This window comes from Macrotis lagotis, chromosome 7, assembly GCF_037893015.1.
Source record: "Macrotis lagotis isolate mMagLag1 chromosome 7, bilby.v1.9.chrom.fasta, whole genome shotgun sequence".
Taxonomy (NCBI): domain Eukaryota; kingdom Metazoa; phylum Chordata; class Mammalia; order Peramelemorphia; family Peramelidae; genus Macrotis; species Macrotis lagotis.
Window position 1 is genome coordinate 84,210,674 of NC_133664.1, and position 21,693 is coordinate 84,232,366.

Genomic DNA, 21,693 nt, shown 5'->3' on the forward strand with positions numbered 1-21,693 from the left:
ACAGAGCACCTGCCTTAGAGTCAGGAATACTTGAGTTCAAATCGAGCCTCAGACACTTAATAATTACTTAGCTGTGTGGCCCTGGGCAAGCCACTTAAGCCCATTTGCCTTGAAAAGAAAAACCTGGGGAAAAAAAGAAAAGAAAGAAAACACTTAACCAAACCAGCAGTATCATGCTTGGGAATGGATGCATGATTCCATTGCCCTGTAACTCCAATCTCATTTCTTCTGACTTCACTGCCTAAAATATTCCTCCTTGACTACATTTTTCCTAAATATTGTCTTCTTGCATTAAATTGTAAGCTCACTGAGGTTAGAAACTGGCTTGTTTGTCTCTCTAGTACAATGTTTGGCACTTTTTGTCCTCCCCCACATCATCATTACTAAGATTTACATAACTTTGCTTTGAAAAAGTGCTTCACAAATATTGTCTTATTTGATCCTCACAACAAACCTATGAAATGGGTGCTACTATTATTCTCATTTTTACTGGTGAGGAATTTGAGAAATACAGAGGTTAAATGACTTGCTCAGGGTCATACTGTTTTACTGGTAAGTGTCTGAGGGTTTGAATTCAGGTCTTCATGACATTTAATATTGAAAGAAGAGACAAAAAAAGAATTTATTTGTATTTAGCTCAGTAATATAGTCCTGAATGCTTTTTCATTCCTTAAAACAACAATCAAATAAATGTTTGTAAATGATCTAAAATATGATCTTTTATATTCTTTTCTCTCTTTTCTGTCATTTTGCCACCATTCCTGTAGAAACAGAAACAGGTCATATGGAGCCAAAGACCATTTTGCATTTTACTTTGTGACCATGGTCACCATTGATCACTATAGGGACAAACTTCTGACTATGGATCTCTCCTCACATGGCAAAGCTAATTTTTTAGTAGAAGACAGTTTAACATTTGGACTATAGACAGACTTCTAGTTTGGTAAATACTGCTAGAGATTACATTCTGCTGATATACCCTTTGACAACTTGGTAATTAGTCATTTGTTGTCTAGACATGGAGTTGCATAATTCTTTTGTTCATATAAATCATTTATTAATTCCTACACATTTTGCAAGCATTAGCGTTGTCCTTTGAGTTTCATTTCCAAAGTTTGTCTATTTTCCTACCCCCCACATGTAACTCCCCAAGACTCTATTCTAGTAATCACTTAGTAAACTTCTCTTGGTCAAGAATTCTTTTGACATAGGATCTCAATCTTTTTTAAGCCTTTGTTATATGTAAAGGGTATGTTGGGGCATACTTGTTAGGGAAAACAGTTTGTGCAGAGGAAAAGAGACATATCAATTTCACATAGTGAAATGCTGATTTTTTTATAGGAGCCAAAGGCTTTTGACCTAATTCCTTCTTTAGCTGCCTTAGTTAAACAAATGTGAAAATCATGTCATCAGAACTAGGAGCAAAATATGTGGAATATGATATATAACATATACACTCATATATGTGTGTGATTTGTATATAGAGTTTGTATATATGCACATATATGTGTAATTTATATATATATATATCTGCATGTAATTAGTATATATAATTTGTATAAGTATATTCACTTATTATTCTCCTTTCTCTCTCTCCTTTTTTCTCTCTTTTTTCCTATATATTTCATGTATGATAATATATGTATATTATATATTTACTATATATATTTATATTCATAAATATATTTAAGTGGCAATATTGTCCTATATTCAGTTGTTAGACAAGTATCTAAAAAGCTTATGAAAAATAAAACAACTAAAAATGGCCTAAAGAAACTTACTATTTAAAAGGACCCTACAAAGGAAAGTTCTGTAAAATGTAAGATCCATATAATCATTCAGTGGTAAAGATTTCATGTCAACTGCATGCAGTTATACATATGCAATTTGCTTATAGTGAGGGATCCTCAAAACAATATACCACATAATGGATACAGAGTCTAATTCTTAGTATTGTCTTCTCAATAACATTCATATTCCAGAAGAAATGATCTTGCAAGTTGGGGGAAATATTTAAAACCACAGAAAGACTGCCTCTTATGGGGGCAGGAGGGGGTACTACAGAGCTGATAGGAAAAGAGAAAATAGAAAAGAAATATAAAATTATAGCAGATGTTACAAATGCCTTGGTAAAAAAAAAGATTCAACTGTTTTCTTTTATCCAATCTTTTCTCATTTCATTTCATTTTTTAGTTCTATCCACAATCAACTTTGTAATGGAACCCATAGAAAAAACCCTTAGAAACTGGGTCCATTTTTAAACTTTCAAGAAAATAAGGAGGGCAAAAGATTGTGTATAAAACTCAAATCAATCCAGGTCTAATAGAAATAGCAGTTTTCGGTTAGTGGAAATCCATTTGGTTTTCAAGGCAAAGACAAAATCTATATCTTATGTGCTTACTCTATTTAAGAAAACTCTATTCTACTTTACCAGAGTCTGAACTTACAAAAGAGATGAGTTAGGGGGTCACTACAAAGGAGCCTAAATTTTACACTGCAGGGTTCCTTTTTTACAAAAAAAAAAGCTTCTCTGGGCATATGAAATTCATTTTTTTCTAAAAATCATTTCATAACCTTTAAAGAACATACTTGTTACATAAAGGGGCTTCTTAAAACAGAAAAACATACCTACTTGTGTGTATTCATACATACATGTATATATATGAGGCAAATATACATATATACACATAAATATTTATGTGTGTGTAAATATAATTATATATGTTGAAAGAGAGAGAGAGAGAGAGAGAGAGAAACCAATACTATTAAAGGGTTGCTTTAAGAAAATAAAATTTAATGAAGGAATGGATGATATGACATCATTGAAAGCAACTTCTGCATAGTATCCACTAAATTAATGCTTGGGTGAATACATTCCATTCAATTCAATATGTAACATGATGGTTAAAGAATTGGTCTTAGAGTTAGGAAAACTTGATTTCAAATTCTACCTTTGATATTTACTGTCTGAGCAAGAATGATTAAGTCATGCTCCTCTACCTCCTCAGTCTTGATTTTTTCCATATATAAAATGAAGGGGTTTAACTAAATGATCTTATTTCCCTTCTAACTTTCACTGATTTTCTGAAGAGAGATTAAATGCCCAAATGTATAAGATATTGCATAAAGAATGAATGTATTGTTGATGGTAAATATATGGCCCCTTGAGGATTACAAAGCACAGGACTATCCTATTTATGAATGGATGAATCATTCAATCACACAATGAAATAAATTTGAAGTTACAGAAAATTCTAACTAATTTTTTATTCTCTGTTGTCTCAAAGAAAACGAAATTCTATCTGGGTAGTCTTAAAAAGAAAATATTTTCAATATAGTTAGGATACAATACAATACAGTACAATACAATACAATATAAAACAGGATCTTAAGTGGGTCAAAACCAAACATTAAATTCAGCAGAAACTTTGAGAATAATTTCTTGTTATGTCAAAGAATCACTGAAATAATACATCCTTTCTAACAGCATTTAGCTCATAATTTGATGATATCTTCAAGACAGATTACTTTAGGAAGTTAGAGGAGGAATAGAAAACTATCATCTGAGGTGATCACACATGGAAGAGATAGTATGTTTTTGCAGAAAGAGACAGATTCCAAAAGATAGAGATAAAGAGAAACAGAATGCAATCTTATTGAGGGCAGAAATCATATCCTTTGTGGAAGAGAGACCTAAAAAAACAGTGAAAAGATTGACGTAGAATAAGAAGAGGGTGTTTGACTTTAAAAAGAGTTTATACACTTTTAAAAGTGTATGAATAGACTGCGTCCTGGCTAGCAAAATGTCTCCTGTCCACTAAAATATGTGTCTCAGTTCCTCCCATGTGATGGAAAGTTGCTGTCTCCACCATCATCCTCAACAGCTTGCACCTGGGTCCTTCCGCATTGAGGTGCACATAAACCTAAGATGTACAAGAAATAGTAATTGATGGAGTCATCCGAGTGCAGAGAACAGCAAGAGACATTTAACAGCGTCTCAGCCAACAAGAGAATCATCATCACTGAAAATAAATGGGAGGATTGAGAATAAAGGACTCATTGGGGAATTTTTGGAACTGTAACATTTCATCCACTTCCTGCTTGCAATCAAACTGTAGCATAACTTGATCTTGGAAGTGACAAACCTGGATCTTTTCAGAATAACTAAATCATTTGTTTGAAAGGGAACATTTGAGCTCCAGGTCTATTTCAGTCTTATAGAAGTAACCATCAAAATCCAAAGAAAGGAGTTACTTCTAACAAGATAATTGAGCTTTTCTGATGCACTAGGGATAACTATGGTCTCTAAAGGCTTGAGTCCTAGACATGATCCAGAATCCTGCCATTTCTTTCTGTCTTGAGCATATTATTTCTGTTGTTGGTGATTAGATAGTCCTAGATTTTGGAATATTTTGCTTCCACTCCTTAAGAATGAAATCTGTGAGGTGAGGTATAACAAACATATCTAGTAAATCTTTATTCAACATTGCTAACATCTCAGCAAAGGAAATGGATGAATAAATTACTTGTGGATGTGATGCAATATTATTATTATTATTATATAGGAAGAAATATGAGGAATTCAGAAAAACATGGAAAGATTAATACAAAAAGATACTAAAAATAAATATATATGCACATATAGTTACTACAACTTCATTAAAAGAAAAGATCACAAAAAGGAAGCTAAACTCTGAATAACTTGAAAAAGAAGTAATGAAAACTGAGAAAAGATAATGAAATAGACTTTTGTACATATGAGAGAGATATGGGAGACTACTAAGTCAGAATGATGTGTATCATAAGTCACAGTTTCAATTGTTTTTGCTAACCTGTTTTTCTTGGTTACAAATCAAGTTCAGCTTGGGAAAGAAAGTAGTGGCACAAGGAAAAGGAGGTATTTCTTTGCTTTCTTCCTTCCTTTATTTCTGGTCTCTCCATCTTACCTAGGCTGAAAGTTCAGCAACCCCACACAACCTACTCCCATTTCTGCTAATCAGTATTAGCAATATTAGCAGAATAACTATGGAAGCTTTGACTTGTTCTGTTATAGATGGGAGCTAGTTTACCTTTTGTTACAAAGCCTGATGATCCCTGCTCCCAATGTTTTACAATATTGGAGCAGGATTTTTTTGATTCAACACACTTTAGAACTTGCAAATTCAAACAATCTACCTGCCTCAACCTCCTAGCAGTAGGGATTATATGCACATACCAACCTATTCAGCAGGAGGTGGAATTTCTAGAAATAACTGTGCTATAAAAACAAAAGGTGTCATCAGTCAAATTAATTTTTAGTAACAAAGGAAAAGATTGGTTTCTAAATAGACAGATTTAAGTCAAATCCTTATTAGCTGAATAAATCAGTTTTCTAATCTGTAAAGTGAGGATGGTAATACTTAAAGTAAGTAGCTAGATGTCTCACCTGACAGAGTTTTGAGTCTGGAGTGAGGAAGAGTTGAGTTCAAATTTGACCTCAGATATTCACTAGCTGTGTGGGCAAGTGGCTTAATCTATTTGCCACAATCTACTGAAGAAGGAAACAGCAAAACAACTATAGTATCTATGCCGAGAAAAACCCATTGACACAGTGATCCACTGGGTCACAAAGTGTTGATCATGATTAAATGACTGGAAAACACCAAAAAACTTATCTCACAAGGTGAGGCTCAAATCACATAACATATATCAGAAAGTAAAGCACATTTCAAGTGTAAAATGCCCAGTATTTTATTACTATTATCATTATGGAGATGATATTGTCATTATACCTTAACTTAAAAAAGTAAAGCCATGAACTTTGTTATTCAAAATGCAATACTGGAATTAACTTCTGGAATAACCCAGACTTCCTCTAAGGTTGCAGCTGTCTGGTTGCTTTGACCAAATACAGACAATTCCACAGCATGCTTGCTTCTCCTTTGAAGTCAGAAATTACTCTTCATAATACTATGGTAATGATCAGAGTTGTTATGAATACTTAAAATCAACAATAACTATAATGATTTTTGCTTTCTTCCTTCCTGTGGGAACAGATCATCAAAGCACTGAAGGAAATCAGCAGATGAATATTATTCCCGATGACTGCCTTTTGAATATCTAAGACTCAGAGATCTTTCTACTTAGAGGGAATGAGGGGAGAAGGGAAGAGAGGCAGAAAAACAGAGGGATGCAGATTCAATTCAATATTTACTGTATTTGCACCTGTTGTTACAATCACACTCAATTCTTTATAACCCATTTGGAGTTTTCTTGTCAAAGATACTAGAGTAGTTTGCCATTTACTTCTCCAGTTCATTTTTGCAGATGAGGAAACTGAGGCAAACAGGGTTAAGTGACTTGTAACGGGTCACACAGCTTGAAAGTGTTTGAAGATAGATTAGAACTCAGGAAGATGAGTCTTCCTGCTCCAGGTCTGGCACTCTATTGTTGTGATACCTAGCTGCCCCATTAATGCATATGTATGATATTTGTCTTTCATTCTCAAAGAAAGCCATGAGATGCACAGGAATTGGATATGAGTATGGGGGTGCTGTCCTAAATCACCAGGCTCACTTTCTCCTCTAGAGCCATCTGGATCCAGTGACCAGATATGAATCACGTTGACTGGAGATAGCCCTGGATGGGAGGCAATCAGGGTGAAGTGACTTGCCCAAGGTCACACAGCTAACAAGAGTCTTCCTGACTTCAGGACCAGAGCTCTATCCACTTAGCCAACTAGCTGCCCAAAAACTCAAACGAGGTTTTGTGCTAATAAATGGGCAAACAAGTGTGCTTACCATGGGCAAACACTTTCTTTTTATAACCAAAATTTTAATTCTCATCATGGTTTATAGTTAGTGGCCCCAGAATGGTATGAATCCAGAGCATTCTGTGATCAGTGCCTACCTTAGGATGAGTGCAACCAAACATATCTGTGGCTAGATCAAAAGAGACCTACCATAAGGAACTATGTACCCAATAAATTTATGAAATTAATAATGATTTGACCTTAATTTGAGAGGGAGTAAGAGATCTATAATGGAGTGCCCCGGTGATTTGGGCTTAGTCCTGAGCATTTTAATAATTTTATTATTGACTTGATAAATATACAGATGATATGACCATTAAATTAACAAATGGCACACTCAGAAGGGTTAGTGTGTATATTCTGTATAACAATTTGGATACCAAAAGATATTGATAAGACTAGTGGGTACTGATAAACTATATCTCAAGGCAAAATCTATCCTGCCACCTATTTTGCAAGATCCATGAGCAAATAAGTCTTATTTAAATCCAATAAAACTTTCCTTTAAAATGTAAAAATCATTCTTAACTCACATACCATAAAAAAATAGGTAGCAAGGATATATTATCCAAAGGTCATCATTTGCTGACCTCTGGAACAGAGTATTGAGTTGAATCTAATAATATAAAATTCAATAGGGTTAAATATAAAGTCTTACATTTAAGTTCTTAAAAATCATCTTCTCAATACAGTGAGGGGAGGAATGATTATACAACAGTTTGTCTGAAAAAGATCTGGGGGCTTTGATGGACTGCAAGATTCATATATGTTATCAATGTAAAGTAAAAGCAAAAAAAAAAGCCAATGTAATCTTGAGCTGCATAAGGACTGATGAGTTGAGGAATGTCCCACTCTTCTTTGACCTGGTCAGACATTATCTGGAACATTGTATTTTGCTGTAGAGGTTCCAAATTAAAATAGATATTGAAAAGTTTAGGAGTGTCCAAGGGAGAAGTACCAGAATGGTGAAGGGCCTTGATGAGTTCATCATGTGAAAATATGTTGAAGAAAATAGACAAGTCAAACCTGGAGAAAAGAAGAATCAAGAGGAATGTAATAGCTGCCTTCAGGTATTTGATAGATTGTCACTTGGAAGCTGTTATGTAGAAATGTAGAAATAACAAAGAAGCCAATTTAGGCCTGTTGTCAAAGAGGACATCTCCCATCTAAAGCTGTCCAAAAGAGGAATGGATTGCCTTCATTTTCATTGGGAATATTCAAGTAGAGGCCACTTAAGTGGCCTCTTCAAATAGAGGTATGCTGTAGTGCATATTTCTTTCCAAGAATGAGTTAACCTAGCTAATCACTGCTGTCCATTGCAACTCAATAAAGCTCTGTAATGCTGTGACAAAATGGAGGAGATATATAGATTTCTTTAACTATAAATCTTGCTGTGACCAAGATGGACCAGATCCAAATGTTATTTGAAGGCACTGAGGCCCATGAGATTTTGAGGTTAGGTGACAGAAAGCAAATGCAGCAGACGCACAATGCAGTGAAAGGAGAACTACTCTGATATTCGGAGGATTCGAGTTCATATCCTAGCTCTGCCACTCAAGGCAATCTGAATTAAGCATCAGACATAACAGATTACTCAAAGCCCAAGAACTTAGTCAAATGACCCTTTTACTAAAAATCTCACTCCAAGAAGTTCAGAAAAAAAGGTAAAAGTTGGTAAGCCCTGCTAGCAAAGAGATAAAAACCAATCCACAAGCAAGTTCTGGGAGGTCTCAGGAACATTCTACTAAAGTGGAAAATTCTTGCATGAAAAGATTTCAGATGACCCAAACTGCCCCTAGGTCTGAACCAAACTTCATCTGCTCAGAATAATCCCCTATTTTGCTGTGGGAATGAGGGTGGAGGAAGGAAATTAATATACACTTCCCCAGAACCACCAGTATTCTGGTTTACAAAATCATCTCATCTCTCTGAGATTTGGCTTCTTTAACAGGAAAATAATAGGATTGGCCTAGATCATTTCTTAGGTCCATTCTAGTTTTTATATTCTTTGACTTTAATTCAAGGTAATGTTAAATGGGTTGGAACTGTTTTAGAGAACTTCCTTCCTGGATAGCTTTCTTGGTTCTTTTCTTTATGCATTGTTGTTGCTGTGGTGGTGGTGTTTTAGTCATGCCTGACTCTGTACCCCATTTGGGGTTTTTCTTGGCAAAGAAATGGGAATGGTTTGCTATTTCCTTTCCAGTTGAGGAAACGAAGGCAAAGAGGGTTAAGTAGCTTCCCTAGTGTCACACCACTAGTAAATGTCTGAGGCCATATTTGGATTCAGGAGAATGTCTTTTTGACTCCAAGCCCTGCACTCCATCCACTGTACCACCTAGCTGCCCTTATGCAACTATACAGATCATCTTATTATTGAGGTCTAGATGTCATCAGTTTCTCATTCCCTTAATTAGGAAGACCCTCTTTAGGGACCTCCTTATTCTCCTCTCTCCATTAAGTTGAGTTACTAGACTCATAGATATTATAAGAAATGAATGATGAGTGCTAAATAGTTGGCTCTTTATTTCTCAGGGTCAAAGTACAATTTATTCACATCTTCTGTACTTACACAGTAGCTGACACATAGTAAGGTCTTAATGATGTTTGTTTGAATCTCAAAAAATTTAACAGCACATGCATTAGAATCATATTCCATGATCTTTTCATGTCCAGTGATTTCTGTGGAGTTCTTTGGCCATGATTTAAATCCAAAAGGTGGCCAGTGAGAACCAGACACATCCACAATAAATCCAACCTCCAAGTCTTTCCCTGATAAGAACTTGGGTACTTAGGAGGCCATAATACTTTCAGTTCAGAATGAACAGAACAGACCAAAAAGGATTCTGGTGATTGATTAGTTCATCCTTCTCATTTTCCAAATGAGGAATTCAGATCCAGAGATGTTAAGAGACAAGTGGTACATGGATGGCAGTAGAGTTCAAGTCCCACCTCAGACACTTGCTAGCTGTATGATTTTGGGCAAATCAATTAGTCTCTTTTTACATCAGTTTCCTCCCCTGTAAAATGAGAATAATAATATGTTCCTCATAGGAATGTTGTGAAGATCAAATGAGATATTTTTAAGTGCTTAGCACAGAGTTTGTGACATAACAGGTTTTATATAAATGCTTGTTAGTGATGATGGTGATGATGATGTGGTATTATAGAGCAAAAATACTACTCTTTCTGCTAGGTCAGACTTCTTCTTTTTCTTGTCTGCTACCCAGAAGTCATCATACCCCAAAGAAGTTCCCTTGAAGTATACAGTCCCCTGTCTCTCCTTCCATTACTATGTCAGTCTACTATATCTCTAAGGGTGGATGAGAAGAAAACCATCTATACTTATTTACCTTTGTAAATCCTTGCTCAGGGTTGTTGAATAAGATGTGAGTTTGTGAAGGAAAAAGAGAGACTATAGAGAAGAGCTTACTGTCACTCAAACATCATTTCTGTTCACCTTCTACAGGTATATCATAATATACACATTTTACACTACTTCAGCTATGGTTTAAATGGAACTAAATTAGTAAATGTAACTGAGCAGGTTTCGATAGATGGACCCTTGATGGTGAACTAGGATTTCTTTGAGTTGGAGATAAACCTGGGTAAGGCTATAAGTCTTGTCCTAGGGTACTCGAGTATTCTAGAACTAAATCTAGTTCTATATCAGTCTAAGGCAGGGGAGAAGTGAAAAGAAATGTGTCTGGACATCTGTGCCAATGAGTGGCTCTTCATGTCAGCACTTGGAATAATCCAGACCTATGTGGTCCCTCATCCTGCAACAAACTGGGCCTTTTGCCATTTGTATCAAGTCCACTTAAACACTGGCTGCTAACACAAGGCAATTTATTTTCCTTAGACTTTTAACTTGAGTGTACCTATTACACTGCATTTATAGGATATTTTGTTTCATTTAGCATCCATTTTCATCTTGCCAAAATCCCAGTTACAAAATGAAACAGAGCCCTGAGCCCAGTTAAACCAGTCATTTCATTTCATTTCACTCTGGATATCTTTTGTCCTTCTTGTCTTCTTTGGAACTTACAATATTCAGGCTTATTATATCTATAGATAATTTGTGCCTTCTCCATTTCTATCAGACTTCTTTGCTACCTCTTCTCTATATATGATATTTCATCTCCCACTGTTGTATCTTTACCCAAGTGCTACTTCCTACCCTGAAGCCCTGTGTATCCAGTATCTATACCTCCTCTTCATTTTTAAATTCCTATTTATATAGCCTATATAGGCAGATGCCATATCCGATAGTGTGTGAGACCATTCTGCATCTTCTCAATTATTGGGGTCCTTAGTCTCTTGAAATTACTTTGCATTATTTTGCATTTGTATTTACCTTTCTGTGCATTGATGATTAGTATGTTCCCTGTTGTGTTGATCCTGTATTGTTGATACTTTCAAGAAAATGTGACTTGATGATGGAAAAACTTGGAACACTGGCAAGTTTCAAACTCCAAACTCCAGACAGAATGTTCCATGATCCTCTCCCAGCCCTATTATATCAGTCAGTGTCAAGTCCTGAGCCATAATTCCCCAGAAAAATCCAAGATACAGGGTCAACATCCTATGAATTATGTTATAGCTCAAGGGGGAGAGGAGGGACCGTTGTTTACCTCCCCTTACTAGTAAATACTGTATTCCCTCTTTTAGAATGTAAGTTCCTTAAGGGAAGTGAATGTATCATTTTGATATTAGTATCCCTAGCCCTGGTATAACATCTAATGCAAAGTAATAGCTTAATAAATGAATGTTGACCATGAAATGAATGAATGATGACAGAAATTTCAGTCAAAACCTTTCAGCCCCAAATCCAAGACTTCAGTGCTCATGCATACAGATATATGACTTTTAAATACTTTTGCTGAATGTTTGATATAATTTATACATCTACTGCTTGCTTTTCTTTATGTCTTCTTCATTATTATATGACTATAGACAAAAATTAGTTTTCTATATAAGCCCAAGTAATGTTTAAAATAATATCAAAGAAAACACATCCTACATCTTAGACTCAGCAGTTATTCTCTCTCTCTCTCTCTCTCTCTCTCTCTCTCTCTCTCTCTCTCTCTCTCTCTCTCTCACACACACACACACACACACACACACACACACACACACACACACAAACTGTTAGTAGTTTCCCCCTCAGGTTTGTCTTCTTTGCTGTGACACATTCACTGTTGCTAATAATTTTTTAATGGATCCTTAATATCAGGTTATTCAAAGAGTTTTTTCATCAGTCCATACTAAGTTTGGTTTTGAAATTTATTGAAGTAGAACAACTTTCTTCACATTCGCTCTGAGTAGGTAATGGTGTCAAATCAACTTATGAATACAATTAGTCTCAGTCTCAATACTGTGCAATCTGCAGAGCTCTATGTGAGCCTGATGCTACAGCAATAAATGGGAAAAGGAAAGACATAGTCTCTACCCTGGAAATGCTATCCATCTAGAAAGGAAGACAGAAAACTAACACCAAACAACTGAACTCCTATGGGAAATGCTTGAAAAGCTGCATCTTAACAAGCAGTAATTAATAATTTAGCACATCCTGAGCAAAAATAAATATAATTAAATGAAATCAATGATTGAAGGTTTAATAAAGAGGTGAATTTGTGTATTAGGCATAACAGTAAGGGGTATGAATACTGAAAAGGATAAGGAATTTGGGATACTATCCTAAATGAAATAACAGGGAGACAAAGGATAACAAGCAAATTTTGGTGGAGGATCACTAAAAAAGAATTATAGGAAATAAGGACCATAGCAACAATGATAAGGTAATCTACAGTGAGGCATTGTTGCTGTTTTGGCATTTTTCAGTTATATTTGACTCTTCATGATTCATTTTGGGTTGTTTTTTTTTTTTGCAGAAATACTAGAATGGTTTGCCATTTCCCTCTCCAGCTCATTTTATAAATTAGGAAACTGAGTTAAACTGGGCTAAATATCTTGTCCAGGGTCACACAGCTAGCAAGTGCATGAATTTGAATTCAGGTCTTCCTGATATCAGGGCCAGCACTCTGTCTACTGTACCACTTAGTTGCCTCCTAGAGTGACATAGAGAAGAGTTAAGGGGTACACAATCAGTTGATAGAAACAAGCCTCAAGAGCCCAAGAAAAGCATTTGTGATTTAATGGGGAAAGAGCACTAAATCTAGAGTCAAAGAATCTATTTGGGGTTAAATCCTAACTCTCATTCTTCCTGTGAGACCTTTGACAAATGATCTAATCTCTCTGAGTCTGTTTCCTCATTTCTGATACAAGAGAGATTGAACAAAATGATCTCCATTAAGACTTCATACTCATTTGAAAGAGAGGGGCTAAGTTAGTGTCAAAGTAATCTGTCCCAATAAGTTGTAAAGCTAGAATTTGTTCCTGGTGTTAAATCATTCTCACTTTCTCAACAGGCTATGTGACAAGAAGCACACATTACCAAGATCCAGCACTCATAAATTTAAATTTGAAAAGAGACCCAGAGGTCATTTAGTGGAATCTCATTTTGCAGATGAGGAAACTGAGGGAACACACTTTCACTGATGAGTCTCAGCAGGGTGAAATGAATTTCCTAAATCAAAGCTCTATTGCCAATCCAGCATTCTTTCTACTGTATCATGCTGCTTTCTTTTAAGGCAGATATTAAAATAATTAAACTAAAATCTAATTAAACAAAATCCCCCCTTCCCCCACTCTGGAGGAAGTTATGTGCCTGGTAGGTAAAGCACTGGTCCTGCAGCCAAGAAGACTTGAGTTCAAATACAACAGACATTCACTAGTTGTGTGACCCAGGGCAAGTCACTTTGCTTCTGTTTTTCTCAATCCACTAGAGAAGGAAATGACAAACCACTCCAGTATATTTGCCAAGAAAACCCCATACAGGGACAGAAGGGAACAATTTAACAACAACCTCCTCACTCTACTGCCACAGTACTGATTGTTCTATGGTCGTAGATTCAGATGACAACTAAAAAGAAGATCAATCAACATCATTATTCTTATTTTTTTATGTTTATCACTAAAGAATTTAACAATATTTTTTCTTTTCTTAGAGCACTTTTTATATCCTGGTGAAGGCAATTTATACCCTGGGATACAGTGTCTCTCTGATTGCTCTGACAACTGGAAGTATAATCCTTTGTCTATTCAGGTAAGGATGCAAACAGGTGGGAGAATGCAGGGGTGGTGACTTCTCAATTTTATGTATCTGTGAATATAAAAAGCAGCTAGAAAACAACCATTCCCATGTCTAATACCTCTTTCCCTGGGGAGAACAGTGCACATCAGCTAAGACTACAAAGCATCCTGATAAAATTCTGAACAGATGTTTCTTCATATACTTCAGAGCTGGACTGAAATACATTGCTAACTTTTTCTCTCTACTTTAACATGCTGTATTTTTCAATGAAAATAAAAAGAACAATGATTTGGAGTGTCAGAAACCTGCAACTGAATCTGCTCAGTCACTTGTTTTTGATAAGTCACTCAGCATCTCTGAGCCTTAGTTTCCTCAACTGTAAAATGAGGTTAATTATATTTATTACCTCAGAAGTTTTTATACAAAAAACACTTTGTAAGCCTCAAAGTACTTACATGATTATAAATTATTATATTATTAAAGATGATGCTACAGACCAACCTCCAGTAGGATGTTCAATTTAAGAATTATCTATTGAGCATCAAATACTGAGAAATTATCTAATATTATATGTTAAATGTGAATTACCTATTTTTGTTAGACAGTGCTCCTACCTAATGAAATCATAAAATTGATAGATGAAAAGAAGGTTGAAGAGAAAGAGGAATAGAGCAAAGGAGGGAAAGAGGAGAGGGATGAAGAGAAAGAAGAAAAAGAAAAGATGAATATAGGCAGAGAAAAGAGGGAGGGAAGAGAGAGGGAGAAGAGGGAGAAAGTGAAAGAGAAAGAGAAAGTGAAAGAGAAAGAGAAAAGAAAAAGGGGAAATAGAAAAGAAAGAGGGTGAATGAGAGAGGGGGAGAGAGAGAGAGAGAGAGAGAGAGAGAGAGAGAGAGAGAGAGAGAGAGAGAGAGAGAGAGGAAGGAAGGAGAGAGAAAGAAAAACACATTTAACACATTTGCCCTTTGGGGAACACAAAAGGGGTAACCTGGTCCTTGCTAATAATAAGCTTCCAATCTGTTTGGGCATATGCCTTGAACTGATTTTTCTGTTGTATTAACATTTTGGGGACAAGCCAGCCATATTTTCTAAATAAGTCATCCTTGTGACAAATAGCTCATATTTTCAAGAACCTAGACTCATAGATTTAATTCTGAAAAGGACCTCAGAGGTCTTCTAGTGAAATCTCCTCATTTTCCAGATGAAGAAAATGAGGAATTCATTTTAGAGATGAGTCTCAGGGACATGAAATGAATTTTCCAAATCCAATTTGGATCCTCTGAATGCAAGTTAATTCCTTTTTTAATGGTTCTTCTCTGTGGCTAGTCAACATCAATGATATAGTCTACCACCATGGAATAGAAAGTCTTTAAACTTTCTAGTCATCTGTGTACTGAATCCAAACCTAAGTCTCTTTTGCAAAGAAATCAAGCAAGTATACTAATAATTTGGCTTTTATTAGAATACTCTTCCAGCACTGACAGAGAGAGAGAGAGAGAGAGAGAGAGAGAGAGAGAGAGAGAGAGAGAGAGATCAGAGAATCCAAATTTCTGGCATTAATAAATTTTCCTCAAGTTTGAGCTCAGTGACCTACTTAACAAGCTGACCAGATAGCAATTTAGGAGTTACTGCAAGCTTGTTCATTCATGCACTAAGTGAATCCAAAATTGCTTCACTTGATATCAGACACGACTTGCTCCAAATGCAGGTCATAGTCACCCGCCTGAAGCACTCAGTTTATAAAAGGAAATTTCTGTGCTTGTTGAAGTTTAACCAACAGTACAGTAACTTGCATCGCTGATGAGTAACAGAACGGGCAGGCACCCAATCCCCATTCTGGCATCTCCCACCGACTCCCTAAATCTCCAGTCATAGAACCATTCTATTGCTCCTCTTTTTTCCCTTATCACCTCCATGTAACTAGCTACTGTTTCCAAACTTCCTAGACTGATGTGAAGATCAAGAAGTCCATATTATCCATATAACATACTTCATTTGCTTGACATTTCTGTTCAAGGAGCACAGAACCATTTACAGGTATCACTCAGGGTGTGTAATATCCTTGTGAACTGGGGAAGGGACAAATAGCATTGTCTCAATGAATCACAGGTTTATAAAGTGGAAGGGACTCCAGGGGACATCTAGTCCAACCTTCTCATTTTACAGATGAAGAAACTGAGAGCTAAAGAAGCTACATGCCTAAGGTCACCTGGGTGATGATAGAGAATAATAGAGGTAGATTACAAACCTGCATCTTCTGCCTCCCAGAAGCCAATGTCCTTGCTGTCTCTCTCTTGGAAACTGTTACAGTACAGAAAAAGAAGAAGCTTATAACAATAGAAAATCACAACATCTACATTTCAGAATGTATAGAAAATCATAGATTTTTAACCTCAAAGGACCTCACACAAAAGAAGTTAAGTGACTTGCCTACCATTTCATAGGTAATAAGTGGTAAAGATAGTACCTGATTCCAGGTTCTTTTAGGCCAAAATCCAATCCTCTTTTTTCCTTGTGTCAAAGTTGCCTCCCTCATGAAGGACTCATAAATGCATTCATTATCAGTCCGTGTGTTATGTTCCTAACATAGAAGGAATAAAGAACTCTCAGAAGATACTATCACCTAAATCAATTCTTCTAAGCCTAAAGACACAAAACCGTCACAAAGCAACTTCCTAACAATCCTATTTCAGAACCTCAGTACAGTACAACAACAAAACCATGGACACAGGAGAAACCTTTAGAGAAATACAGGTAACGTGCATCCACTTTGAGATTCTTCCTTAGAAGAGTGGAACACTTCCTTAGAAAGAAACTAGCCAGTGTGTTAGCAACTCAGACACACACTATAAACCTAGAGATTTTCAACGGATTCATATTCTCACCAATATGGGCATTCTTTTGAGTTGTTCAGTTCATGACCTACTTCCATGTTCTCAACCTGTGTCATTTTTGTCAGCATTGACCTATAAATGCTACATAGAGGCTCCATACAACGTATTTGGGTTGAGGAAGGAAGAGGTAGATTCACCCTGTAGGTCTCTTCATATTACCTTTTCCCCCCTTACTTTCAACATGACTGGCCCATCTTCTTTCCCATGATAAAGTTTATAAATGAGATATTTCTCATGACTTCTTGAATAAAAAGCATCACATGATGTATGTTGTAGTATCTTTATAACTGTATCTTTCCATGGCTTTTTGAGAGGCCTTTGCCACTTTGATTTTTTTTAGGTTTTTTTGCAAGGGTTAAGTGGCTTACCCAAGGCCACACAGCTAGGTAATTATTAAGTGTCTGAGACCAGATTTGAACTCAGGTATTCCTGACTCCAGGGCCAGTGCTCTATCCACTGTGCCACCAAGTCATCCTATGCCATTTTGATTTTTGCAGAGTCTGAGGTCTTCCATGATTCTGAGATATATAGAACCATCAGAAGAATATTATTGTTATAAAAAAACATTTTTTGTTCCAGAGAGAAGCTTACAGTCATTGAATGCTTCATTCAGTTTTTCAAATGATGTCCTGCTTAATTTCTGCCTTCCAATTCTGAAACCTGATCACTGTCCTTCTGCAGTATCTCTCTCTCCAAGATATGGGAACTGAAGGACTGTCCATCCAACTCCTCAGGCATTCTTCATTAGCCAGTGCAATAGAAAGACCAGAGCTTAAAATCAACCTCAGATACTTACTCAATTATAGGACCCTGAATAATTCACTTAACCTCTATCTGCCTCTAAAATGGATTGTGATAATGAAAGTATTTTAAAAACTTTGCAAATCTTAAAGTGCTAAAAAAAATGTCATTTAGTTTTTGCCTATTAGGCTACCCTAATAGTGGTTTTGAATCTCATTCAGGAGGATGTGTCATGCTCAAGAACTATATTTAATAAGCACAGCTAGGAATATCTGCAGACCTTGCTATGTAGATTCTGAAAGGAAATCTTCCATTACGGTTTTGTACTAGATGCTGCCTGTGACAATGTGGGAATCTTTATGCTGGACACTGTGCTAAGCACTTTACAGTAATTATCTCATTTGATCATTCCATTAAACCAGTGAAGTAGGTGTTATTATTAATTGTGTTTTAAAGGTAAGGAAATTGAGACCAGGTTAAATGACTTGCCCAGGGTCACACAGCTAGTATGTATCTGTGACTGGACTTGAACTCAGAGTTTGACTCCCAATCCAGAATGTTATCCACAAAGCTACTTAATTGCCTCTTGATGTAAGTCTGCCTCACTTGATAGCAATAATCAGACCTAAGCCACCACAGGAAGAAAAATCTCCAGAGACCCATAAAGCCACTATAGCTAAGGAAACTCATTGCAATGAGAGTTTTAGCTGACCCCTCCTTTTTCCTCTTTTCATTATTAATTTTTCCAAAATATTGTGAGATCAGGAGTCATTCCATTGCTACAATAATAATTATCAGTCATTCAATCATCATTTGAACCCTGGTGGAAACACCAATGGTCTTGGTGGTGCCATGCCTACATTTACTTGATTTCCTCCACAAGACTGAACTGCATTCTTATTTTTATTTTTATTTTCATTATTATTTTAACATTATAAAATAAAGACTCATTTACCCAGAATTGAGCCTTGAAATCAACCTGCCATACCCAAAATAGTATCAGACTCAAAAAAGAAAAAGAAAAGAGCACTGAGCAATGAAGGACAAAAATAACACTCCAAACTGAAAGTAATTTTGCTCTCCAAAAGAAAAGGAGCACTATCATTGACTTGCCAGATAATGATGTTTGCCCCACTAAAGGGAAAGCCAAAAATATGGGGGAAGTGGCAAGAATAGGAAATATGACAGAGGAAAATAGAAATTCTGATTTGACATGGAAAAAGACAAAAGGAAACAAAATTGGTGAAGAGCAGAATTGGCAATGGAAGTAACAAGTACTGCACTCTTAACAGCAGAGTTAGAGAAAGAGAAGAGAAGAGCTTCCTCTGAGGACTTAGAAGCTCAGCTAGGAACACTCTAGAGTGAGGGGAACAAAGAGGCATTCAAACATCAGCTATTATCATCATAACTCCAAGTCATTCAACAAAAATTAAATTATGGTTAATATACTATTTTCTAAGCCTGAGTGGAAATTAGTAGGTAGAAACATTTTTAGAAACATTTTAAAAATAATATCATAAAAACTTTTAAAAATTCTATCAATTCAATGGTGAAAATTCAGCAATCTGAAAAATCCATTTCAGTAAGGCAATTCATTCACCAATCATATCCTATAAATGAGTTCTTGTTGCATTCAGTGAAGATCAATGAAGCATAGAAATCCATGAAAAGAAGATTGGTTGAAAGCGATTTGGTGTGCTGGATAGAACCTTAATCTGAGAATTGGGAGACCTTGATTATATAGTAATAGAAGTTATGAGACCTTGGAGATCATTTATTCCATCCCCCCTCATTTTATTTTTTTATCCTCCTCTTTTTAAAAAAAAATGATAAATTAGACCTGTGGAGATTAAATAACTTGGTAAATATACACAGTAAGTTAGAACCAGAGCTAGATTTTCTGCTTCTCCATATAATTATGCTTTCTTCTAAATCAGTGGTATTATATAGCTTTTTGAATCAGAATCCTTTATACTCTTAAATTTTTTTGAAAACTCCTTCCCCAAAAACTACCAATATTTACCTTATTAGAAATAAATTTTAAATAATAAATAAACAATTTTAATTCAATTCTTCATTTTTAATTTTTAAATTTCAAATTAATTTCAATTTTAGTTTTTAATTAAATATTTAGAAAATAAATTCATCATGGGTTAACATAATATAACATGACAAAAAAAGAACTATATTTTCCAAAATAAAAAAAAATTAGTGAGAAGAATGGCGTTGTTTTAGATATTTTTACAAATTCCTTTACTGTCTTTATTATAAAGACAATAAAGAAATTTATAAGGGACCACAGAGGCCATAGTACAACTCCCTCATTTTAGGAAGGTAGGTATCTGGAGACAGCTAGATTCTCGTATCTGAATATGTTGCTTTGTTGGAAATATATAGAAAAAAATCTAACTTTGCACAGATATGTAGTTGAAAAAGAAGAGGAATTTTAATGGACAGATAATATATTTATATTATTATGAAAATGGTCTTGACCCATAGACTCCCTTTGAAAACTCAGGGAGCCCCAAGAGACTGCAAACCAACTCTGAGAACTACTATACTACTTGATGCTGGTTATAGTCCTGGTTTGCCTCTGCTGCAGGATTTTGAGAAATGAATTGAACATTTATGAACCTCAATTTCTTCATCTCAAAATAGAAGGGGTCAGACCAAATGATCTCCAAGGGTCTTTCCCAGTCATGGTATTGTATTATTCTAGTATGGTGCTCAGTGCTTTATCAAAAGCTAAGAAAATCATTGAACTGAAGAAAGCGAATTCTCCATCCTTAAGTACTGGGGCGGGGGGGGGAGGGACAGTCAAACATGAGATTTATATGAAAGTATTGATGATTATAGTCAGAATGAAACTTGTGAAAGATTGTGCACAATACATTTCATATCTACCATAGGGAAAAGTTCTTTCTCCTATCAATCCATTTGTAGTTCAAAGGTTCAGTTCCAAGATGAGTTATTTTGTTTGAGCCCCAAGGTTACCATTCTGATCAAGGGCACTACTTCTCTTATTGGTAATAAAAAAATGTATGCCAGCTATTTAGATTTCAGAGATTTTTAGGTTAATGTGTGTAATGAAGGAAAATATATCTAAAGTCTAGGCAAGACCTTGGAAGTCAGACATTTATTACTTGGTGAAGTTTGTCTGCCATTGGAAAAAAATGTTTTCATGTCAAAAGAATCCCCCAAGAGAATGAAATAATCTCAAGGAGAAAAAAATGCTACACACACACACACACACACACACACACACACACACACACACACACACACACATCTCTTCTGCCTCCAAAAAGGACAAGGACAAAAAAAAAGAACCTGTGCACTCAAAGCCAGTCAAGCTATTGTAAAATTTGCTAAAAGGCAAGCATGGTAGATAACAACAGTAATAACAATAACAAGCATTTAAATCACATTTTAAGGTTGCAAAGCACTTTACAAATATTGGCATTCTTGATCATAACAGTAACCCTGGGAGGAAGATGCTATTATCCCCATCTTATAAATGAGTTTACAGAGGTTAAAAGTCTCATGAGATAGCTAAGTGATATAGTGTTTAAGGAGCTAGATCTGGAGAGGAAAACTTGAACTCATATGTGGCCCCAGACATTTACAAATTGCATAACTCTAAGTGACAACTTCTGTTTATCTCACTTTCTCTTCTGTAAAATGGAGCTAATAATAACATTTACTTCCCAGGGTTGTTGTGAGCATCAAATAAGATAATTACAAACCATTTAGTTCATCACGTAGTGCAGCAAAAAGTAAGTTATTATTAGCAATTATCATTATCTTGATTATTGCTATTACTGTTCTTACTGTCCAGAGACACAGCTAGTAAATTTATGAGGTTAGATAAGAATTTAAATCTTCCCCATTATAGATCCAGCACTCTATACACTGCACCCCACAAAGGAGGAATTCAAATCTTCAAGAAACATGATGAATTGAATATCTATCTCTGCCATCAGCTTGGTGAAGCTGATGCCAAGTACACGAAGACCCTAAAAGTTATTGGCTTCCAGTTAGTTTCACTTAAGAGACAAAATTAAATCAAATAAGCAAATTATTGAGGATGTTTAAAATATATATAATTTTTTTTCTCT

The 21,693-nt window shown here is 35.6% G+C and overlaps 1 protein-coding gene across 2 annotated transcripts in view; it reads left to right on the forward strand.

Moving 5' to 3' along the window:
- VIPR2 (vasoactive intestinal peptide receptor 2) overlaps window positions 1-21,693 on the forward strand; it is a 143,401-nt gene that overhangs the window by 93,926 nt on the left and 27,782 nt on the right. For both annotated transcript variants that reach the window (XM_074193239.1, XM_074193240.1), the window contains exon 5: window positions 13,858-13,955. In XM_074193239.1, coding sequence (XP_074049340.1) covers window positions 13,858-13,955 — 98 coding nt within the window. The remainder of the gene's footprint in view (window positions 1-13,857; window positions 13,956-21,693) is intronic.